This window comes from Liolophura sinensis, chromosome 1 (assembly GCF_032854445.1).
Source record: "Liolophura sinensis isolate JHLJ2023 chromosome 1, CUHK_Ljap_v2, whole genome shotgun sequence".
Classification (NCBI taxonomy): Eukaryota; Metazoa; Mollusca; class Polyplacophora; order Chitonida; family Chitonidae; genus Liolophura; species Liolophura sinensis.
Window position 1 is genome coordinate 72,008,365 of NC_088295.1, and position 23,156 is coordinate 72,031,520.

The 23,156-nt window shown below is 39.0% G+C and overlaps 1 protein-coding gene across 1 annotated transcript; it reads left to right on the forward strand.

Annotated features, from left to right (window-relative positions):
• The first annotated feature begins 583 nt into the window (after positions 1–583).
• Positions 584–22,242, forward strand: LOC135478051 (kinesin-like protein KIF11-A). Its single transcript, XM_064758318.1, has 26 exons — positions 584–703; positions 1,476–1,703; positions 1,869–2,010; positions 2,662–2,781; positions 3,292–3,416; positions 3,779–3,869; positions 5,785–5,851; positions 6,359–6,437; positions 6,826–6,922; positions 7,306–7,401; positions 7,931–8,019; positions 9,332–9,419; positions 10,587–10,796; positions 11,304–11,511; positions 12,015–12,187; positions 12,395–12,523; positions 13,999–14,166; positions 14,452–14,529; positions 14,934–14,992; positions 16,005–16,104; positions 16,453–16,536; positions 17,011–17,106; positions 17,633–17,855; positions 19,532–19,692; positions 20,624–20,779; positions 21,735–22,242. The coding sequence occupies exons 1-26, from the start codon at positions 648–650 to the stop codon at positions 21,852–21,854; spliced, it is 3,243 nt and encodes a 1,080-aa protein (XP_064614388.1). The 5' UTR covers positions 584–647; the 3' UTR covers positions 21,855–22,242.
• The last annotated feature ends 914 nt before the right edge of the window (positions 22,243–23,156 follow it).

Sequence of the window (23,156 nt, forward strand, 5' to 3'; positions counted from 1 at the left end):
GTTCTTCGAGCTTACCTTGACAAAGACAAAGCTTTTCCATAAAGACTTGAAGTCTTTTCCAGTACTGAATCTTTGTGCTGGTCTTCTTGTCTTAGGCATCAAATTACTGGAATGATAGTATAAATTGTGATTTATTATTAATCGAGTATTGTAACTGTTGCTTTCTTAACAGCTGATTGGCGAAGGGTTATTCATAAACCTGACAACCATATATCCTTGAGCATTGTTGAATATATTTGACAATAGACAACAATCAAAGAGGCTTTAAATAAATGAAATAAATGTTCATCGGCCTTGTACAGTGCCAGACAATAAATTTTCAGATATTGGCGTTGACATGCTAGTTTGATTGTGGAGCATTTTCACACAACTTAAAAGCCATCTCTTTCTGTTTCCACTTGGTTTACAAATGCGTGCTGTCAGCTGCATCAGGCAAGGGCAACTACTCATACCAAGTTGTTTTGACCGGTGTTTACTTTCTGGTTGCCTCCCTTAGTTAGATCATATCAGCCAATCGCTGTGTCCGTTTTATCATACTACAAACGAAGGCGTCTTATTGGCTTGTGTCTCAGTTGCGAGCCAATTTTGAAAGTCGACCACTTCCCGTTCACCGACAACATTGAATTATCTTTGATTAAATCGTGAAAATGGCTCCTAAAAAAGGAGAAAAGGATCAACACATACAGGTTTCTGTTCGCTGCAGGTAAGTATGATCACGTTAGTCCTATTGTCTACCGTAAGATTAAATCCGGACGTGAAATGATTCGCATTCGGTGATGATTCACTCTGTGAATGAGGCCAGTGCTTGGGTGAAACAGAAATCCAGAAGTATTTCTGACAGTGACACGGATGAAATTTGAAAGGGGCAAGGAGTTAAAGTACGGTTGATTACGATATCCCATAACGTCAGAAAATGAGTTTGCCTCCGAAATTAAATAAACCTATGTCCAGGGAAATGGTCAATCGTTATTTACATGTACTTTGTCGGTTTGTGACATCCACCTTCAGCTGACGTCGCTGCATGCCATGATTGTCGTTATCTCTCCTGCTTTTCATTCATATGGAAGCCAAACACGTAGGATCCGTTATATAAGGCATTCATAAGGCATTGGTTTAGGCGCCAGTCTTTCCAAACATGTATTAATTAAGATTGCTTAAAAAAAAGTCATTTTCCATCCAAAACTGCTTCTCCTTCTAGTCAGTTCGTATTTTATTCAAATCGCTTAGCCCCAAACTCCTTACAAAGTTGACATGTGCGATACATGTTGGCTATATTGTTAGTGTAAGGTATTCATGTTTAATTTGTTCAAGTTCAGCTGTGAATCACTGTGTGTGCATCCCTTCAAGTTTCTGTTTGCAGGAACTAAATTGTAGAAGTAAAAGTCCACGTCAGCTTGCTTTCATTCATTAATCTAGACTAAATACTGTTTAATACATGTACATGTATAATTGCATTTAATGATGTATATTTTCAGACCTTTAAACAATACTGAGAAACGGCAGAGTTCTTACTCAGTGGTGGAAACAATCCCGGATAAACGAGAAGTGGTGGTGAAAGAGAAGATTGGCATTAACCCACACACCAAGACTTTCAGCTTTGACCATGTGTTTGCAGCTCATACCCCACAGATTGAGGTGTACAAAGGAATTGTCACTCCTATTATAGAGGAGGTGCTCATGGGTTATAACTGCACTATTTTTGCGTAAGTTAATTGCTTGGCATTCTATTTACTCTTGACTCATTTAGTTAGACTGACTTTATATTAAAATATTACCATATGTAAACCATTCCTGTGTTTAAAATGTTCTGGACTGGTTACCAACTTTAGCAGAGGCTGCATAACTGAATGACTCTCATGTGTGTACAGCTATGGCCAGACAGGAACTGGGAAGACATTCACAATGGAAGGGGAGAGAACTGAAGATGCCACCATCTCGTGGGAAGAGGACCCGCTCTGCGGTATCATCCCCAGGGCCATGCACAACATCTTTGAGAGGCTGCAAGCATCAGTGAGTTATTCCTATGGAATGTCTTATTGTTAGTTGTATGTTTTTGAACAGGTTTGAATCCATTTCTATGGATTTATATTTTGTAAGACAGAATCTTTTGTCTATTTTGTATTATGTGGAATATTTTTTTCTGTTGTAGTATATGAAATCTTCTGTCTGTTGTAGGATGTGAAATATTTTGTCTGTTGTAGGATGATTAAGCTTTTATCTGTTGTAGGATATGAAATCTTCTGTCTGTTGTAAGACGAAGAATCTTTTATCTGGTTTAGGATGTGGAATATTTTGCCTTTTGCAAGATGAAGAATATTTTGTCTGTTGTAGGTTGTGGAATATTTTGTCTGTTGTAGGTTGTGGAATATTTTGTCTGTTGTAGGATGTGGAGTATTTTGTCTGTTGTAAGTTATATAAAGGTGGAGAGTGTTTTTTGTGTTTGTAGGACATGGAATATTCTCAAAGTTTACAGGACATGAAATATTTTCTTTGTTTATAGGTTGTGAAATATTTTTTCAGTTTCTAGGACATGAAATATTCCCTCTGTTTATAAGATGTGAAATATTCTGTCCGTTTACAGGATATGAATTATTCTGTATGTTTATAGGATGGGGGATATTCTCTCTGTTTATGGACATGAACTATTCTCTCTGATTAAAGGAAGTGGAATATTCTGTGCGGGTATCATTCCTTGAGCTGTACAATGAGGAGCTGTTTGATCTGCTGGGTAGTGGTAATGATACGCTAAGACTCAAGATCTATGAAGATGGAACCAAAAAGGTAAGACTGAGAGAAAATAGTCAGTAAGTCGTCCTACATGTATGGACAGAAAAATCGGATCTCAAAACGTGATTTCAACACCCCAACATATATCAGATACCATTATGCTAGGATCAGTGCAATGTCGAAGCTGTTGTTAAATCCCGTGGAAATAAAACCAGCAGACAAATGTTGTCCTCTAACAGTTGTGTGATATGGTTACTTACATGTATATGTACATTTCAACATGTCTGGAACCAGCCTGAAAAAAAAAAAAACTCACATTTTAAATGTTTGCAGATATGCATGTATAAATTATTGCAATTTTGTGCATGCTTTGGGGGTTTAATTATCAGAAAACACTTATTTGTGCCATTTATTTGATTTATAGGGGAATTTGATAGACAATTTGTGTACATGTACAGGCTTTAAAGTTTATGCAGAGGGAACATTTAACATTATCAAATTACATGATGAGCAGTGTTAGTTTTATCAATCATGTTCTTCCACTGGCTGTTGTCTGTTGGGCAGGGCTCGGTGGTGATCCAGGGTCTGGAGGAAATCGTGGTCAACAACAAGAATGATGTATACCAGATTCTGGAGAGAGGCTCAGCAAAGAGACAGACAGCTGCTACTCTGATGAATGCTTCTTCCAGGTCTGTCTACCACTTATATCTCACTGGAAAACTTATGCGCATTTCATGTAGATGTTTGTTTATTTTTGTTGTTTATATATTGATGGAGTAATCATCGAAGCATCTATCATTAAATTCGGAAATGGAAGTGATAGGGTTGATACCTAGATCTGCATGTTTACATGTTGAGAAATTTAACATTATCTAACATAAGAATTTGAATCAAATTGTTTCAAGGTGACACAAGTATGATTGTATTTAATGGCCTTGATCTCATATATTTATGACTTGCATTTGAATTTACCAGTGCCCCTAGATATTTGTGTAAGCATAGATTATACACAAAATTATTAGCGTTTTGTTTGGGCCTTGGTTCATTGCAGTCGGTCCCACACTGTATTTTCTGCTATCATCCACACCAAGGAGAACTCAATAGATGGAGAAGAACTGCTGAAGACAGGCAAACTCAACCTGGTGAGTACCTGTGGGCCTGCACACATCAAATCCCCACATTTGACCCAATGGGGATTTCATGCAAAAACATTCCATATTTACATCCTTTTTTATTTGAGGGTGAATTTTGCTAAAACGTGCATTGTAGTGGTTTTTGAACAGTACAGATCAGAGCAAGGATTTAGCCAGCCATACGTCTCCCCTTCTGTGCAACGGGCAAACCAGGCGTGTGATAATGAGACGGGCAGAGTGGATTTGAGACGGGAGCCAAATTATTTTCCAGCTAAATAGTTATATGTTGAGATGGTCTACAAATCAGTAAAACATGAAATGTCAACACCTTGTTATTCTGTCGTGATTCCCTGTCAGGCAAAATTTTAAAATCACTTAGCCGAACACTACCACAGTTTAAGAAAGCCTACCGAGCCGAAATGTTTTAAAATCCACCCGATCAACGTGACCTAGTTATTCAACCAGAGCCGGTATTGGCTGGACGAGGAGTAGTCTCTCTTCGCTAAAGTACGAAGTGCGACGAAGTTGTCTTAAATCTCATTCCCTGGATAAAAGATTATTTCTGTAAACTTTTGGCGTGTTAAAATATATTTTAAATCTACCGAAAGATTTAATACTTTAGGAATTTCCCATCATTAGTACATTCAAGACCTGATCCACGCAGCCGGTACGTATAGGAAACATCGAACCACTTGGAGTCGGCCTAAGTACATAAGCGCTGAAATTGGAAGATGTCAAAATGTGGCTCTGATATATCTAGCAAGATAACTTTTTTCTTCAACAAAGCTTCAACTCGTGCTAGTGTACACTCAGACACCGAACAGGATTCTGATTTGGAGCTTGATGTTGAACTCCAGGCATACGCTGGTGCTGACACTGACAGCGATGACTTCATTGGACATGTTGGAAGTGGACCAACGAGTCAGTGTAGGTAACGGCCCAAAGTGACGAAAAAAAAGGTGTACTGAAGCAAAAACGTTTTCTGCAGGTTGAACGAAAACGTTCGCATGGCTAAGTTACTGTCAGGCTTACAACACACTGAAATTGAAAGTATGCAGTCAGAGTGGGCAAGTGGATTGAGGGCACGAGAAATTTCAGGCCTGGTTTACTTTCAGTTTTGTTGATGTTGGCCCCCTGTATAAATTCCACGTAAGTATCATTGGCAGTGGCCAGTGCGACCAAAAACCACGTCCAACTTAAAGTCACCATATTTGTTTAGTGTAATTCCTTTTTATTTAAACCATCAATCTAACTATCAGGCTCCATGATCATGCTAAAAAATACATGTACTAAGCCACTGATGCAGAGGCGAACAAGGCTTTAATGACATTCGCCTATTATGCAAAGACAACTTTCATACTACATATATCTGTAATAAAAGAACCTTAGTCACATGAACATGTAAAATTTTCAGAGGAAATAACAAAAATGATGACAGCATGAAGAACAGTGGTTTGACTAAATTTTGTCCACTATAGACCTCTGAACGCCTCTAGTTTGCATCTCCGGCCCCTCTACCCCAGCCTATTGGTCCTGGGTCACTCAAGTGAGACACCCTCACCTAATACCCTGGCTAAACCCCTGGATCAGAGTACACAATATTAGACATGGAAAACTTTCCTGGGAAACTGAATGGTTCCCAACACTAGCTTTCCAGACTCCAAGCTGAATGATCACTCAATCCAAATGATTTGAGAGTCCTCAGGCTAGCCACAATCCAGTTGAGTATTCACAGTGGAAGCATTGTCCGAACACTGGATGGTCCCCACAATGTTCCTCAGAAACTGGATGATCCCCAGGACTAGTTTAGCGCAACACCAATGGTCTTCACTATCCAGATTATATAATTTATATCCTTGTAATATATAATTTACATTATGTTGATAAAATAATGACTTGGTGTAACTTTGTTACAATGTTGTAGGTTGATTTGGCTGGCAGTGAGAATATTGGTCGTTCAGGTGCTGTTGACAAGCGGGCCAGAGAGGCAGGTAAGTCAGCTAATGCCGGTGTTCATAATGTGGTACTGACAAGGCCTAGCTCATGAGCCAAGACATGAACAAAATCTTTACTTTCATGAACAAAATCTTTGTTCATGACATGATACTGACAAGGAAATGTACATAAACCTAGAAATGTCCCAAATCTTTGTTCATGACATGATACTGACAAGGAAATGTACATAAACCTAGAAATGTCCCAAATCTTTGTTCATGACATGATACTGACAAGGAAATGTACATAAACCTAGAAATGTCCCAAATCTTTGTTCATGACACAATACTGACAAGGAAATGTACATAAACCTAGAAATGACCCAAATCTTTGTTCATGATGTGGTACTGACAAGGAAATGTACAGGAAACTAAAAATGACCAAAATCTGACTAATGCGTAAATCCTGTTTTTGTAAAGGAATTTTTATTTGTAACAAGCCTGTCTACAGGTATATTCTTACTGAATTGTTTGATACTCATAATGTGTGATATTGGCTTTCAGGTAACATTAACCAAAGTTTGCTGACACTGGGTCGTGTGATCACCGCCCTCGTTGAACACGCCCCTCACATTCCATACAGGTAAGTTGTGGATTGAGAAGTGTGGAGATTAATGTATTCTAAATGTGTCATGAGTAAACTGTGCAGAAAACTTTCACCAGGACACGTACAGTATACAGTTCTTGTGTTTATGGTCATTCTGTAACCTACAAAGGAATGTATTTTTTTTAATGTTTGGGACATCTGGTCTGCCAATATACATGTAATTGTAACAGGAATACACATTTTCTCTTGCTTCACATGGCTAGTCCATTTTTTTGTTTTACTTCTCGAAAAAACTGAAAGAGAAATGTAATTTTTTTCTTTCTGCACTAATCATATCTGGCGTATAATTAGAAGAATTTACAGTATCATTACTATTGACCTTGATTACAGTATTTACTCCTAAATGTTGTGCTCCCCTCTGCAGAGAGAGTAAGTTGACCAGACTGCTGCAAGACTCGCTGGGAGGCAAGACTAAAACTTCCATCATTGCCACAATATCCCCAGCAGCCTGTAACCTGGAGGTAGGACACAGTATCAAGGCATTCACTATCTTTTTGAGCAGAAGGCTACCCTGGAAAAGTAGATGGCTACCGGGCAGATAATTAAATGAAGTGAAATAAGAGCTTTGGTCAAAATACATGCAGGTGGCTACATGCTCAATTTCTTACAAAAGTAGCCAGCGGCAGGTAGCTAGCAACTGCCTTCTAGTAACCCCATGAGTATATGAATATGTACTGAACCATAAAACACTTAAATACTGTGTTTTCTTGTACATAAGCAGAGGAAAAGTTTTGAGAAAGTTGCGACAGGTGAATGGGCTGTACCATCTTGTGATGTTCTTGTTTACAATAATGACTTTAATCTTTCATCTCGCTACCTTGCTTTCTTCTGTTGTTTTCTGCAGGAAACTTTGAGCACTCTGGACTATGCTCACAGAGCAAAGAACATAGAAAATAAACCAGAAATCAACCAGAAACTAACCAAGAAAGCCCTACTAAAGGTATGGGAGGATTTGAAACTTCCTTAACTTATTCATCCTAAATACATTGTGTAATTGAATTGCATTGACTACAGAGATAGGTTTGTAAATAACTCAGATGTCTTTACTGTTATTCCCACCATGGGCCTGGTTATAGATCACCACATAGAACTACTGTGCTTTCCCTGAAAAGTTTGCCCCAAAAGTGCATTTTTAGTCACAAATAAAGGTCATAAAATATTAAATATGGGGCTGAAACTTTCCAAAACAAATCTCACAGCGCCTTTCTGTGTTCAACAGAAAACTCTGAAAAGCTTACTGCTGTGGCTGAGCCTGCTTGTCACAACATTGTGTATCTTCACTAATAGATTGTGGCATCGTGGTTTGGTCATTTTGAGATTATAATTATTGTATACAGATATGTCATAAATTGAGCAGGATAAAGAATGTGTTTCAGAGTGAGAATGAGTTTTATTATAATACCTGCGGTCGCCTTTGATCTAAACATATATGTATAAGTTGTACGCCTGTATAAATCCTGTATCTGCAGGAGTATACTGGAGAGATTGAGAAGTTGAAGAAAGACTTACAAGCTGCTCGGGAGAAGAATGGCATCTATATAGCCGAGGAAAACTACACGTACGTATTTCAGTTTGTCTTCATTATAAAAGGAATGATAAAAAAAAAACAAATAAGACTTGAATTGACAAGCCAACTCTGTCAAGATAACAGCCTCCAGCTCTGGGCAGAATTTCTTATGAGGTACTGTTTTAGTTTTAATGAGATTGGCTTCAAAAACATTGAACGAAAAATTTGTAGACATGACTATATGAGGAGTTTTAACACGTGGTATTCACCAATAAGCTGGACTGCACTGCTACTGTGAGGAATATGGAATGGGTTGTAACTTGATGTAGTTGAAACCTGCAATGTGAGGAGTATGGAAGTGTGTCAGTAAAAATTACAGTTGTTGGTACCTGCACTGTCAGGAGCATGGGAGTGTCCATAAAATTACAGTTGTTGGTACCTGCACTGTCAGGAGCATGGGAGTGTGTCAGTAAAATGACAGTTGTTGGTACCTGCAGTGTCAGGAGCGTGGGAGTGTGTCAGTAAAATTACATTTGTTGGTACCTGCAGTGTCAGGAGCGTGGGAGTGTGTCAGTAAAATTACAGTTGTTGGTACCTGCACTGTCAGGAGCATGGGAGTGTGTCAGTAAAATGACAGTTGTTGGTACCTGCAGTGTCAGGAGCATGGGAGTGTGTCAGTAAAATTACAGTTGTTGGTACCTGCAGTGTCAGGAGCATGGGAGTGTGTCAGTAAAATGACAGTTGTTGGTACCTGCAGTGTCAGGAGCGTGGGAGTGTGTCAGTAAAATTACAGTTGTTGGTACCTGCAGTGTCAGGAGCGTGGTAGTGTGTCAGTAAAATTACAGTTGTTGGTACCTGCAGTGCCAGGAGCATGGGAGTGTGTCAGTAAAATTACAGTTGTTGGTACCTGCAGTGTCAGGAGCATGGGAGTGTGTCAGTAAAATTACATTTGTTGGTACCTGCAGTGTCAGGAGCATGGGAGTGTGTCATTAAAATTACAGTTGTTGGTACCTGCAGTGTCAGGAGCATGGGAGTGTGTCAGTAAAATTACATTTGTTGGTACCTGCAGTGTCAGGAGCATGGGAGTGTGTCAGTAAAATTACAGTTGTTGGTACCTGCAAAGGGAGGGGTATGGGAGTGTGTCAGTAAAAAATTAGTTGTTGATACCTGGGCTGTCGTTGAAACCTACTCATTGAGAAGTCAAGTGTAGAAGTGTGTCAGAAAATAACATATGAGTGGATGGCCAAAGCTGTCCACCATGACATGCTGTTTGGTGAAAGGTATTAACAACTTTTATGATATGTAGCAATAAGATGTTTTATATTGAACTTCTAACCCCCTGATCTAACTGCATTGGTTACAGTGCCATGCAAACGACCATAGCCCAGCAGACAGACAGCATCAAAGAGCTGGAGGATAGGATTTTGGTCATGACAGAAGAAATGGTCAAGGTGAGTACCCCCTGGTTTGTACCACAACACACCCCAGTGTCTCATGTACCCTTTGTTTAAACAGCTTTCTACTTATATCAGGGTTCGCATGGGTCCTTGAAAACCTTGACAGTACTTGAATTTTATTTTGGTATTTCAAGGACTGGAAAGTGCTTGAATTTGACCATTTTTATGTGGAGGTCCTTGAAAGTACTTGATTTTGTTTGTGTCACGTGAAGAAAGTTATTCTGTGGTAAGGATCTGTGAATCAACTGGCAACGGGCATGCACCTAAAGTGGTCATAGTTTTGCACCACTATAGACTTCCTTTTCTCCGCCAGAGGGCACTAAGATCGCCATGTTTTGATTTGACGGTAAGAACTTATGCTGTAGTACTTGAGAGTGATTTGGTCTTGAAAAAAAAACATTAGAGATGCCATACAATTGTCGTTTTAGTGATGAATGGCTGCAGTTCCCAGATTTCAAGGACTGGCTTGTGCGCGATGCCAGCAGTGTCAGTCAGGCACACTGCCGATTGTGTCTCCGAAGTATAGATGTTTCCAGTATGGGCAAGTCCGCCCTGGACTAGTTGTGACTGACTGTGGTGCTGTTTACAAACACGTGCGTTGTGCGGAAATATTTTAAGCTGCGCTTTTTATTCTGACAGACAGTGGAAAATTTATAAGAATCCATTATGGGTTGTCTGATTATCATTGGTGTCTGCACCAACTGAAGGTTATGGCACCCACACAAGGCTGTGTACCGGTCGAAAACTGGCTATACCATGCTTTTGACCTAAAAAAGTATTCAAGCAGCACCTGTTGTCGCAGTTAGTAGGCGAAAGCGGAGATTGTGACTGTCGTTTGAGATACTTGAATTTATATTTTACACCCCCAAAGCCGTAATGGCTTTGATATTAATTGTCACAAAAGCTGTTTTTGTGTCAAACTTTAGCTTCAGCTAAGCAACTGTATATATCAGTTGTTAAGTTTGTTGGACAGTCAGTAAAATTGTGATATTCTATCTTTTATCTATCTATCATCAGCCATTCATGTATCGGGAGGCCTGGGGGCAAGATATTGAATCCTATGCAGGAACTGTGCCTGTTATGAGTTTTGCACTTGTTGTTTTCCTTTTTTTTTAGTTAATTTTTTTTTTTGGATGGTCTTAATTCTGTGTCCTTTACCAGATAAACGATCTGTTTACGGAGACCAAAGATGACTTGGTCAACACCAAAAACCAGCTGGACTCCACCACGAAAACCCTGGAGGAAACAATAACCGTACTAGATGAGACAAAGACAGACCTTCAGTTAACAACGCAAGACAGAGATGAACAGCGCCATCTGGTGGAGCATCATGTGGAGACAGAAGGTTCACTGTATACTGAAGCCAGTCAGGTGAGATTGTATGTCGATATAGCAGTCATTGTAAATTGATTGCTTTCTCTTTACACTCTGGCTTTCAATCCATGATCAATTTGTTTTATCCATGTGTTAAAGTTCTCTTTTGTGGCAGGATAATAAAATCAATAATTCGTCATTTTATACATATATATATATATATATATATATATATTTAATCCATAGAAATAGACAACTTTGCATATTCTACTGTAATTTTCCCATTGTTTTTTTTATTTTATTAAACTTTAGAACTCAAGGTGAAATCAGAAATTTGAATATGTATGTTCTTACTTAGTCCCTCAAATGTTGTGTATGTTAAATGGCAAATTTTGAAGATGATCCATGTAGGTAAACATGCAGAAAGGTTGAGGAATTACAGTAGGACAAAAGGTAATTGGCTATCGCCACATGAAACATGGCAGTCAGACATATCATAACTTTGCCACAGTGTACAAATTGTGCTCTTTTTTATCATCTGTATATCCTTGTGTGTCGCACCAGCTATTACAAACAGCAGACCTGTCCACCGCGGACGTGTTTGGACTTCACGACAAGCTGGACAGGAAGAGGAAGGTCGAGTCGCAGAACGAGGAGTGTAAGGAGACGTTCCAGGAGCAGTTCTCACGAGAAATGACCAGGATAAAGGACAGTGTCCAGAAGTTTGAGGAGACAAGGCATCTGTCCATCACTCAGACGCGACAACAGCTTAGTAAGATTGCAAACAAAACCATCTTTTTTTCCTAGCATCATTGAAATGTTTAACGTGGAAGGCAATGCCTCTGTTTGTAACTGGTATTCCACATGGAGAAAACACTGCAAGGCTAACTTACATGCATGCACATAACAGTGTAATAGAACATGTGGTTGATAACGAACAAAAACGGGCACTTTGCTGTTTGCACTGTATAGCCAATTTTAAAATTTGAAATACTTCAAAAACTGTAGATGAATTTGGCGAAGACATGTGAGGGAATGATTGTTGTTTGCTCGTCAAGGCCGGTGGATTACTGAGGGCATTCTTGTTTTCTCCTTCAAGCAAACTGACTGCCATCAAGTGAAAAATCTTCAAGAAAAACACAAAACCCCAATGAAATAAGTATTTATAATGGTTAGGTCAGGCGGTTCAAGTCAGTCTGCATCAGTTAAATTCTATAACAGCTCACATTACAGTTCTAATTTATTGTACACACCTTGTGTTATTTTCCATATCAGGTGGCATGTTGGAAAAGAAAAGAGGAGAAGTTGGTAAATTGAAAGAAGAGTTATCATCGCTGAATTCTGTTGTGGAAGAAAAACTATCAGATCTTGACTGTCACCTGAAGACTAGTCAACAGGAGAGTACCAGCGATGTACAAGATATTGTCAAAAATGTCTCATCAATCAAGGTAAGCCTATGACATGATTTTGAAATGAATGAGAGTGAAATGTTGAGAATCTTCATAAATCTGTGAACAACTTGTAAACAGCAGCCCTGTCATTTGGTAGAGAGTTCATCTCCAGTTTCTGCTGAAGTTTTTGACTGATCCTGCTAAAGGTAAATAAAACCTAAATTTATAATTCCATGTCTGGATGCAATTGGTTTCTGTTTCCAGGAGAAAGAGCAGGAGTCCTTAACCCAGTTTGAGAGGACTGTTTTCAGAAGGATGATGTCTGCTGTTGAAGATATACTTCAGTCCACACAGACCTCACTACAGCAATTCAGTGAGCAGATTAACACACAGGTAAGATTTGAGTCCGCACAGACCTCACTACAGCACTTCAGTGAGCAGATTAACATACAGGTAAGATTTGAGTCCGCACAGACCTCACTACAGCAGTTCAGTGAGCAAATTAGCACACAGGTAAGATTTGAGTCTGCACAGGCCTCACTACAACAGTGCAGTGAGCAGATTAACACATGGGTAAGGTTTGAGTCCACACAGACCTCATTACAATAATTTAGTGAGCAGATTAACATACAGGTGAGATTTGAGTCAACACAAACCTCACTACAACAGTTCAGTGAGCAAATTAACTCACAGTTAAGGTTTGAGTCCACTCAGACCTCATTACAACAGTTCAGAGAGGGGATGAACACACAGGTAAGGTTTGAGTTCACAAACCTCACTACAGCAGTTCAGTGATCAGATTAATACACAGGTAAAGGTTGACGCCACACAGACCTCATTACAACAGTTCAGAGAGGAGATGAACACACAGGTAAGGTCTGAGTTCACAAACCTCACTACAGCAGTTTAGTGAGCAGATTAACACACAGGTAAGATTTGGGTCAACACAAACCTCACTACAACAGTTCAGTGGGCAGATTAACACACAGGTAAGATTTGAGTTCGAACAGACCTCACTACAACAGTACAGTGAGCAGATTAACACACAGGTAAGGTTTGAGTCCACACACACCTCGCTACAATAGTTCAGTGAGCAAATTAACTCACAGTTAAGGTTTGAGTCCACTCAGACCTCATTACAACAGTTCAGAGAGGAGATGAACACACAGGTAAGGTTTTAGTTCACAAACCTCACTACAGCAGTTCAGTGATCAGATTAATACACAGGTAAAGGTTGACGCCACACAGACCTCACTACAACAGCACAGTGAGCAGATTAACACACAGGTAAGGTTTGAATCCACACAGACCTCATTACAATAATTCAGTGAGCAGATTAACACACAGGTAAGATTTGAGTCCACACACACCTCACTACAGCAGTTCAGTGATCAGATTAATACACAGGTAAAGGTTGACTCCACACAGACCTCACTACAACAGTTCAGTAAGCAGATTAACACACAGGTAAATCTATAGTCCAAGACTGACAACAAGCCTCTGAAGGTTTTGAGTTAGAATGCCCACCTGGACATGTCTGCGTAGGTAGGTAATGTAAGACGTTTACTGAAATGCAACTTTTAGGGGTTAGAATTTATGCAAGTGTAAATTTGTGTAGAATTACCAGTTGAGTAAACACATAGGCATTCACATATTTCTGTCAAGTTCCAGTAGGAAAGTGCTGTGGATTTTCTTTATCAGTTATGATAGCTGCCTATCACAGTTATGTTCTATCTGTAGTTTTATTACTGTATTCAGTGGTACTATTATGCTCCTGAGGAAAGTGTGAGCCACAGCATATTTGTCTGAAAATACAACTGCCTCTTTCATGGCTCACGTTTAGCAAGTTTTACTTTTCTGTTTTACAGCTGTCAAGCCTCGATGCCCAGGAGCATGCCCACTCTAATGAGTTATGGGGGGACCTGGATGGCATAGTGTCCTCATTAGAGCGTTACATTAGTGCCACTGACAATCAGGTGTCAGAGATGAGTGCTCAGCGGGTTAAGGCTCGGGAGGAGGGATGTCGTCTAGACCAGGTACGTTAGTCCCTCACCTTAATGGAAGGGCAGGAAATGTCTCCTCACATGTAGTTAAAGATGTAATCTTACGATCTTTGGTCTTTGTTTTTTAAATGTACGGCTACAGTGCCAAGAGTAATCAAATTAAAACAGTAAAAATGATTTAAAATGTGTGTATCAGAACAAACTGTTTCTCTCATAAGTGAAATGCTGTTTCTAAAAAATGGGTAAAAAATTTTGTCCTGATGAATGTCTGAGACAAACTCGCTAATCTTAAGTTTGAAAGCGTAATCTCTTTAACAGCTTGTCAGTGAAAAGTTATCAGAGTTGCAAGGCTTGATACAACAGAAACAGGAGCATTTTACAAGCTACAGCAAACAGGTGGGTAGATAATTCACAGATATATGTAATACCTCTGACTGAAACTCTACTACAGCTGTGTAGAACCCTAATCATTTGTTCATATTCCTAAGGGACACACAAGGAGGAAGGATTTCTAATCAAGTCTTGGGTTTTTAGACAGAATGAAGCAAATTGAGTAACTTACATAGGGATGAATTTCAAGTCATTTAAATACACTCATTTCAGCAGATTCTGTATATGCTTAATCCATTTATATAATTTTGTATTCGTTAATAATATTTTGTATATGACTTTTGTGCATTGCTGTTCAAATACAAAAACCCAGTTGACTGTCCAGTTGTTGAAATAATCTCTGAGAGGACTAAGATAATAATGTCCATAAAATGAGTTGTCAAAATGTTCATCTGGTTGTTACATTGCAGGAAGAGGAACTTACCTCTAGAATCAGAGGAGATTTGTCTACTGTCCGATCAGTAAGAGAGTAAGTATAAGATCTGGTGCCAGGCACATGGACAATGTATGTGGTACTGGCGGACTTACTGTACTGTGATCACCCATGCTAACATGCACCATAACTCGTTTGATTATGTGGGCCCTTACCAGAGCAGATTCCAGCTCGTTTGGTTTACCTCGCAAAGAGTGACCTATTTCACCAGATAGGGCAACACTGTAAACTTCTGTATTTCAGTGATGGTGTCAGGAGCACGATTACACACTGAAGCTACGTAATTATACACCGCTCACCAAAGGGATATAATCACCCTGTATGTCTGTCTGTAGACCTGATTTTGTCCATGCAACTCTTCCTAACCATTTCCAGGAAAATCCCGCATACGTCTTCCCTGTCATATAAAAATGTGCATGCTTAAGTTTAATGGCGCTCGGGTAATTATTTTCATTATTACTGTCGTTTGTGTACGTAGTGCAGTAATGGATTTTCTTGTACACAGATTTTGTCCATGCAACTCCTGCTAAAGTATTGCACCAATTTCTCTGAAATTTTGTGTATATTTTTTATATCAAACGAACATTTTCATGCTTAATAATAATGAAAGTCTGATTATTATTTTAATTTTCATTTTGTTTCCTTTATTCTTGGAAATGTTGGGGGATGGAAGGGGGTATTCAGACATCTGGATTCTGTTTTTTCTTTTGTGGAGTTAAATCCTACATTTTGCAATAAGCTTGAAAAAATATATTCTTGTAAAATTAAAGTAAAAAAGATAAAGATAATAAGTCTAATTCAGTTCTGACAGTCAGTGACAGGAATGTGTCAGATTTAAGTACATGGACAATTTGACCTTGGTTGTACTTATATTCTGGTGCTTTGCAGTCTATTCCTCCTTCACATGTATGTACTTGAATGATCATGAGCAGAACAAACCCTGAAGAACAAATAGTATTATTCATAACAAATTTGTAGATTCCACTTGTACATCCATGCATTCACTGTATTAGAATTTATGTGATTTTGTTGATGTCGCGTCCTGCAGTGAAGTACAGAGTTGCCACAGCAAGTTAGTGTCTCATGAGGAGTCATTTACGTCCTGTACAGCGGCACAGCGAGAGTCCTCACAGGGATGGGTGACCAAGGTATGTCCTAGATTTTGGTGTGCATTTATTATTTGCACAAATTCTGCAATAGTTGATTTTGATTTTTCACTGGCTAGAAAATTAATAAAACAAAAATTCAGAGATGTATTATTTTTCCCGACATAACTGTCATTCTAAGTATCTCTACATTTTTTGAACAGCTACCGACCAGCAACTTGATTGCATTTGTAATGGTGGCATATGCAAACATAACTGAACTGTGAATAGTAGGCTATTATTGAGAGCCATTCTTCTTTGAACTTTCCAAAATTTCTTTCTGAATGTTTGTTCCATCGTTATGCAAGTCAGAATATCACAAAGTGTTCTCTTATGCCTTATGTCTTACAGTTAAACGAGAATTTGAGTAGCTGCAGCCAATCAGGGAAGGATGTTGTGGGAGAGTGTACAGCATTCACAGAGAAATGTAGACAGGTGAGTACAGAGTAACCAGGGGCAACTGTCAGTCACCTGTGAAGGGAAGCGGCCTAGCTATTGCGGAATCCAGCAGTGTTTCACAGCAACAAACACTTAAAACGTGCCATTGTCACAGTCTACTTACATCTGTGTATGTTTCACTTTACCTGTATGTGGGCAAAATGGTAAAAGTGGAAAAAATTTCATCCATGTAGAAAATAGTGTTAGAAATGTTAAAAACATCAACATCAAACAGTGGTATTACAGTTGGAAACTAAGAACAACTTGCTTTTGTTTTCTAATATTGACAGCCAAATTAATACACTGTTCATCTAAGCTGGCACAATTTCCATGCACATCTGTGTTGATAATTTTCTTATTGTCAAGATTATGTTCATATTAAGGCTTTTGTGGGAAAATTGAGCTGTTTATAGTGTATAAGGAGCTGACTAAAAGGCAATCTGATCACAAAGAGTTGTGTGTTGTTTGCAGGCATGGTCTGACCATTGTACAGAGGTGTGTGAGAAGCTAACAGCACACAGTACCTCCCTCATCACACATCTCAATATCAGTAACCAGAAGACACAGGTAATTCGTGGAGTTATTCAAGTATCACTTGGTAGTGCCCCATGTACATGTAATACTTCGGTTCTTTGCACAAGTTATCTTACAATTTATCTCAAAATATGTTGCAATTCTTTTGAGACGTCGTGCTATACAACCTTTATGAAATGACCATAAATTTCGTCCATGACTAGATTTCCCATTTTTCCTGCTTCTCAGCGTTCTGCTGATTTTAGACAGGTGTTTTCGGGTTTGTTTGGAACATGGGATGATATTTTACTGGAAAATTGTAAGTTTCAGCACTGAAAATAATATTTTGTGAAATTTATTTAACTCTGAAAATGCTTTTTGTTGGAAATTTTAGGTGATTTAGGGTACTTCTTACATTCACGAACTTGGCCACCATGGCCAGAGTGAAATAGTCCAAGTCAAAAATCAGTTAGTGGGCGATTGGCTTTTGCAAGACAAAGGTTCAACTAAGAAGAAAATCAAAGTCATATAGCAGTGTTCCTATTGTAGTATATACATTAGTGTGTGCCTTCTAACACAGGTTCTTCAGCACCAGGTGTCTGACCACCTTGATCGCTTGACCACAGATGCTGTAGAGATGTCTGAACAGTTTACTGCTGACATTGGTCAGTTGGATGGTCAGTGTTCAGCTACAGCCACAGAGGTGACCAGCTTCTGTGAGATGACCAGGAGAGACCTGTCCAAACAGGAGACTGGACTCACAGACTTCTTGACAAGTCAGCTACAGAAGGATATACCTACAGGTGGGTTAGGTGACGTCAAAGCAATGTCAAAGTAACAAGGTTGGGAAGAATTTTTGATAAATCACTTTTCTGAATCATTTTTTTAAGTACAGTATTTCACCGACAGTTTGGTATTTAACAATGAATTTTCAGAAACACGTAAAAGTGTTTCAATGATATTTTTGGTGAAAATAATGAAGTTTGGCTTAAATTAAAAAAGAAATTAATCAAACTTCACAAAAAGGTCTTATAGGGTTGATGTATCAGAGTCAAGCAAAATATGTCACTTTGTTGAAAAATGGTATGCATTTAACAGTGTTAAGTGTTAGAAATTTAAAAATATTTTTATTTTACATGCATGTTTATGGTCTTGTCATAAAAATTTGTCCATGACTTCAGTTACTCCACATGATGTAGCAGTTTGAATTTAATGTTGGTACATCCTGCCACATCCTATACTGTATCTGATTTTAGGGTTATGTCCACCGAGTTAAAGGAAGTTCTTCTCTTGCCCATGACATGCCAGTCGGTATATTAAGATGCGAGTTTCAAGGTTTCATACCATCCAGACCTGCAGATGGTCATGGGTTTCCCCCGGGCCCTGCCCAGTTTCCTCCCACCAAAATGGTGGCCGCTGTAGCATAAGTAAAATATTCTTGAGTATGATGTAAAATACCCATCAAATAAATGAATAAATCATACCATCCAAAATTATTAGTAATCACTCACGGATTAAAAACTAACTCACCCTAATTTCTCAACCTTTTAGCATGACAGAGCAGCTTTGAATCTCAGTGCAATTAATTTGATTTTGGACACAAAACTACATTGGTTGGATTGGCTAATTTCAGGGCATCATAAAAAGTATAATTTTAACAGTCCACACAGAATAATGCCTTCAGAATATACTTGAATATACACCTTGCAGATATGCGAAAAGATTGAATTACAGATATAGAGGCCTGTGGGTGAGACATGGGCATTTCTAGTGTGTGTAATTTTCAGCTGGTCACACATGTAGTTTGGGTTCAATCCTGGCCTTGGGTAGTGACTTTATAATTCACTGCTTCCATTGTTTATGTTGGTGTGATTAAGTGCTTGACAGCACATAAGGGCCATGAAACAATCTTTGACCTTATTTTATTCTTTTCCACCAATATGGTGTTTGTTTGTTTACCAAAGGTAGGAAAGTTTATCACTAATTTGCCAAGTGTAGGTGCTTCACTCAGCTTTGAAGATTTCCTCCACTCATAATACGGACTGCTGTCGTGTGTGTTAAAAAGTCTTGTGTATTGCCTTAAACACCAGTGAAATTAATAAATAAGCCTGTGTTGTTACATTTAGCTAACCCTGTGTTGGCACATTTAGCTAAGCCTGTGTTGTCACATTTAGCTAAGCCTGTGTTGTCGCATTAACTAAGCCAGTGTTGTCGCATTTAGCTAAGCCTGTGTTGTCACATTTAGCTAAGACTGTGTTGTCACATTTAGCTAAGCCTGTGTTGTCACATTTAGCTAAGCCTGTGTTGTCGCATTAACTAAGCCAGTGTTGTCGCATTTAGCTAAGCCTGTGTTGTTGCATTTAGCTAAGCCTGCGTTGTCACATTTAGCTAAGCCTGTGTTGTCACATTTAGCTAAGACTGTGTTGTCACATTTAGCTAAGAATGTGGTAAGAGCTTGTGTTTTTCTCTCGTACTTCAGGTTTGACCCCCCAGCGACGAGAGTTTGCTTATCCACAGAACCTTAGCAAGACGGAGCCTCACGAGATTTTAATACAGAGATACCGAAAACAGAGAGAACAAGAGATGGACCTGATTGCTGTGACCTTGTTTGAGGATGCAGAAAACAGTGGCCAATCAGAGGTCTGTATTCAAAATACATGTATACTTGAGATGTGGTCTCACCCGCCGACAGCTTTGGCTGAAGGCTTGTTATAGTCATACATGTGTATGGTACCCGAATATCTTGGAAGGAAATTCATGTATCTTTGTTGATGGCACAGTGACTCAGGAACCTCTCGCCCATGTGACTGGCTTTCGAGTCAAGTCCATGCTTGTTTCCTCTCCAGTCATACATGGGATGGCCAGGCAGTAACCTGCAGATGGTTGTGGGTTTCCTCCCAACAGAATGCAGGCCGCTGTCGTATAAGTGAAATATTCTTGAGTATGGCATGAAATGCCAATCAAATAAGTAAATCTTTGTAAAAATTTGGTATTCACTTCATTAATAGGAAGCCTAAAATTAATGTTGTCAGTCAATATTTTACTGCTTCTTGTCTTTGTATGGGGTCAGAATTCATGTTTGATTTGCTAGGGTTATATCTTCAAATCTACTTAACCGGCCCGGATAGCACAGTTGGTAGAGCGTCCGCTTCGGGACCGGTAGATCCAGGATCAATTCTTGATCGAGTCACACCTAAGACTTTAAAAGAGGAAGTTGTAACTTCCTCGCTTGGCGTTCGGCATGAAGGGGATAGTGCTGGTTGACCCGTATCAGTATAATGGCTCGGGCGGGGCGGCTTACTTGCCTTCGGTAAGTCGTCTCAGTGAAGCAGCACTAAATAAAAGAGCGGCGGAAATCCGTCCTGCAACAAGGAGGCACATTACACGTACATGCACCCTAATGATTCCTTCGTCGTCATATGACTGAAAAATTGTTGAGTACGACGTTAAACCCCAAGCACTCACTCAGTCACTCAAATCTACTTGAATATAAAATTAAACACCAATCAAATCAATCAATGGTTTACCTACACCTGAAATATACTAAATAACCATTGTTTTATGTGTACAGACAGAGTCACATGTAGAAGAAAAGGCGACACCAGAGGACCTCCCCAGTGTGGAGCTAATGCTGCCTCCTAGAGTATCACCAGACAATAGTGACAGTGTGAGTGAGGCAGGAAGCGAGTCCTCTGTCAAATCGGGGAGATCCTACAAGGAAAACAAGGTCAGCCTTTGTCAAAACCCTCTGTACTTGCTTTAGTGTACAAAATTAAGCTTTCCCTTCAAATCTGGGGGGCCTCTGAGGCCGAGGGGGTTAGCACGGTTCGAAGTCCTGCTCATGCTGGCTTTACGTGGGAAGGTCTACTACCAACGTGCAGATGGCCGTGGATTCCCCCTGTGCTCTGCCAGCTTTCCTCCCACCATAATGCTGGCTGCCCTTGAATAAGTGAAATATTCTTGAGTAAGTTGTAAAACCCCAGTCAAATAAATAAATAAATCAATTTAAATCTGAGCCAGAAGTATGATACAGTGTGTTGTAAGTTCAGAGAAAGCTTTGTGTTTCCAGATCCTGATGATTGCTATATGCAAGCAGAAGTAAACAGTGGCATTTTATTAGATATGGTATTAAAATGACAGTAAGACACAAATGTATTTGAATACAGGAGCTGCATCCAATTCCACAAAGCCATTTCTGGCTTAATGAATCAAAATCAGAACTATGGTTTTGCTAACTTATTTTTGGGCCATTTACACTAATGACCTCTGCTTAAATATTATCTTTATGTATCAAAATTTCATGTTCCAGCACCATAAACTCAGTAATACTATTGTGCTACCGTTTTAAATTTTGGCATAAGTAGAATTGTCTATTCTGAGTTTGTTGTGGGTTGAATTTCTCATGCCATGAAGAATAGACAGGCAGTTTTGTCCACGAACTTCAGGCTGCTTACCTGTCTGCAACAAAAACTTTATAGATTATTTTGTTTTTTTCCATTCATTTTAAATTTAATTCATTTTAGAGTTCTAATTAATGTAACCTTTAACAGTAGTGTTTCATCTTGATTTCTAACATGATATGGCTTTAATCATTCATTCAAATACTGATGTATCTTGTCAGATTATTATCAGTTAACCTTGGAACATCAGTATAATAAGCACATGCTGCTTTATATTTACAGATCTCTTCACGGAGTTCTCGTTCAAAGAAAATCCCAAAACCAGCCCAGAAAACTCCAGTTAACAACAATGGCAAGACAAGACTTCCTCTTCGTACAGCAAACACACCACAAAACTCGTAGCAAGGGGAGTCTACATCAAGATACTGTACTTCTCACACCACAGAGGTTTTAGCAGTTTGAGTCAGCATCAAGATACTTCCCACATCAAAGAACTCGCAGCAGTCAAGTTGACATCAAGATATTATGCATCACAGAACTTGTAGGAAGAGGAGTTGACATCAATATACCATACATCATTCATTTCATATTTTTCACACCTAAAATTTTAATATGTATTCCCAAACTCTTCTTTATATATATATGAGGACTGTACATGGGAAAATCAAGCCTTTGTAAATTGCAATGGTTATTTTATTCCTGTAAATCTTTATGGAAGTAGTTATTTTGCAGTTTTAGGCCTTCTAAGTAAAACCCATTTTAATACAGAATTGATATTGTGTTTGAGCATGCAGATGATGTATTTGTAATGTAATCTATATGGAGATAATAAATTTCTCCTATCTACATGTGGTGTATGTTGTGATCTCTATAACTTGTAATGATGTTGCAAGTTCGATTCCAGCTACATCTACTTTGGCAGGAGCTGAAGATGAAGTGCAACGCTTTAAATTTTTGCTTTTTCATCAGACATCTCCCATTACGTAATAAGACTGTGGACGTTTTCTTTGCTAAAATAGATCATTAACTATCTTTCTACTTGTCTGGTGTAACATTGTGTGGAAAATATTCATCCCTGGCTTATATCTTTGTCTATAGAATGTTGCAACGTCATTCATGTTTTAAACAAATGCTGTTCTTTATTTGTGGTGATTGGTCATCAACGGCTGATGAATGAACCGGGGTCACATTGACATCATGACATTACACAATACAAGGGAAACAAGCCATGGTGTTTTCAGCAAAGAAGTAGAATAGACTATCCCATTTTGTCCTGTTCAGTACAAACTAGAAAAAAATGTTTCTAGTTTCAGATCAAAAACCTTTAGTTGAGGCGTCGCCACGTTTACTCTAGCTCTCTAATGTCGAAGGTGGTTTCCGTCAAAGCAGTAGCCCATGGCAGATGAAGTTGTGGACTTCGGTGATGAATGCCCAGGTGATAAATAACTTTCTCGGAAATATGGCAGGATATTCCTTCCATAGTTTGAACTGTTGATACAGGAAGTCATCTTTATCATTTTAACCTGTAGATACACGGCCGGGGTATTCCTACTTCAGGTCCTTGCCTCCGGAGAGGTTGTGCTGGTGATTTTGACCCCTGTTAAAATGTTTACAAAATTACGATATGATTGTTGTACAGTTAGATTCATGCTCTTTTCTGAAACAAATGGAAATAAATGTAAGCACCACTCTAGGCTATCGCTG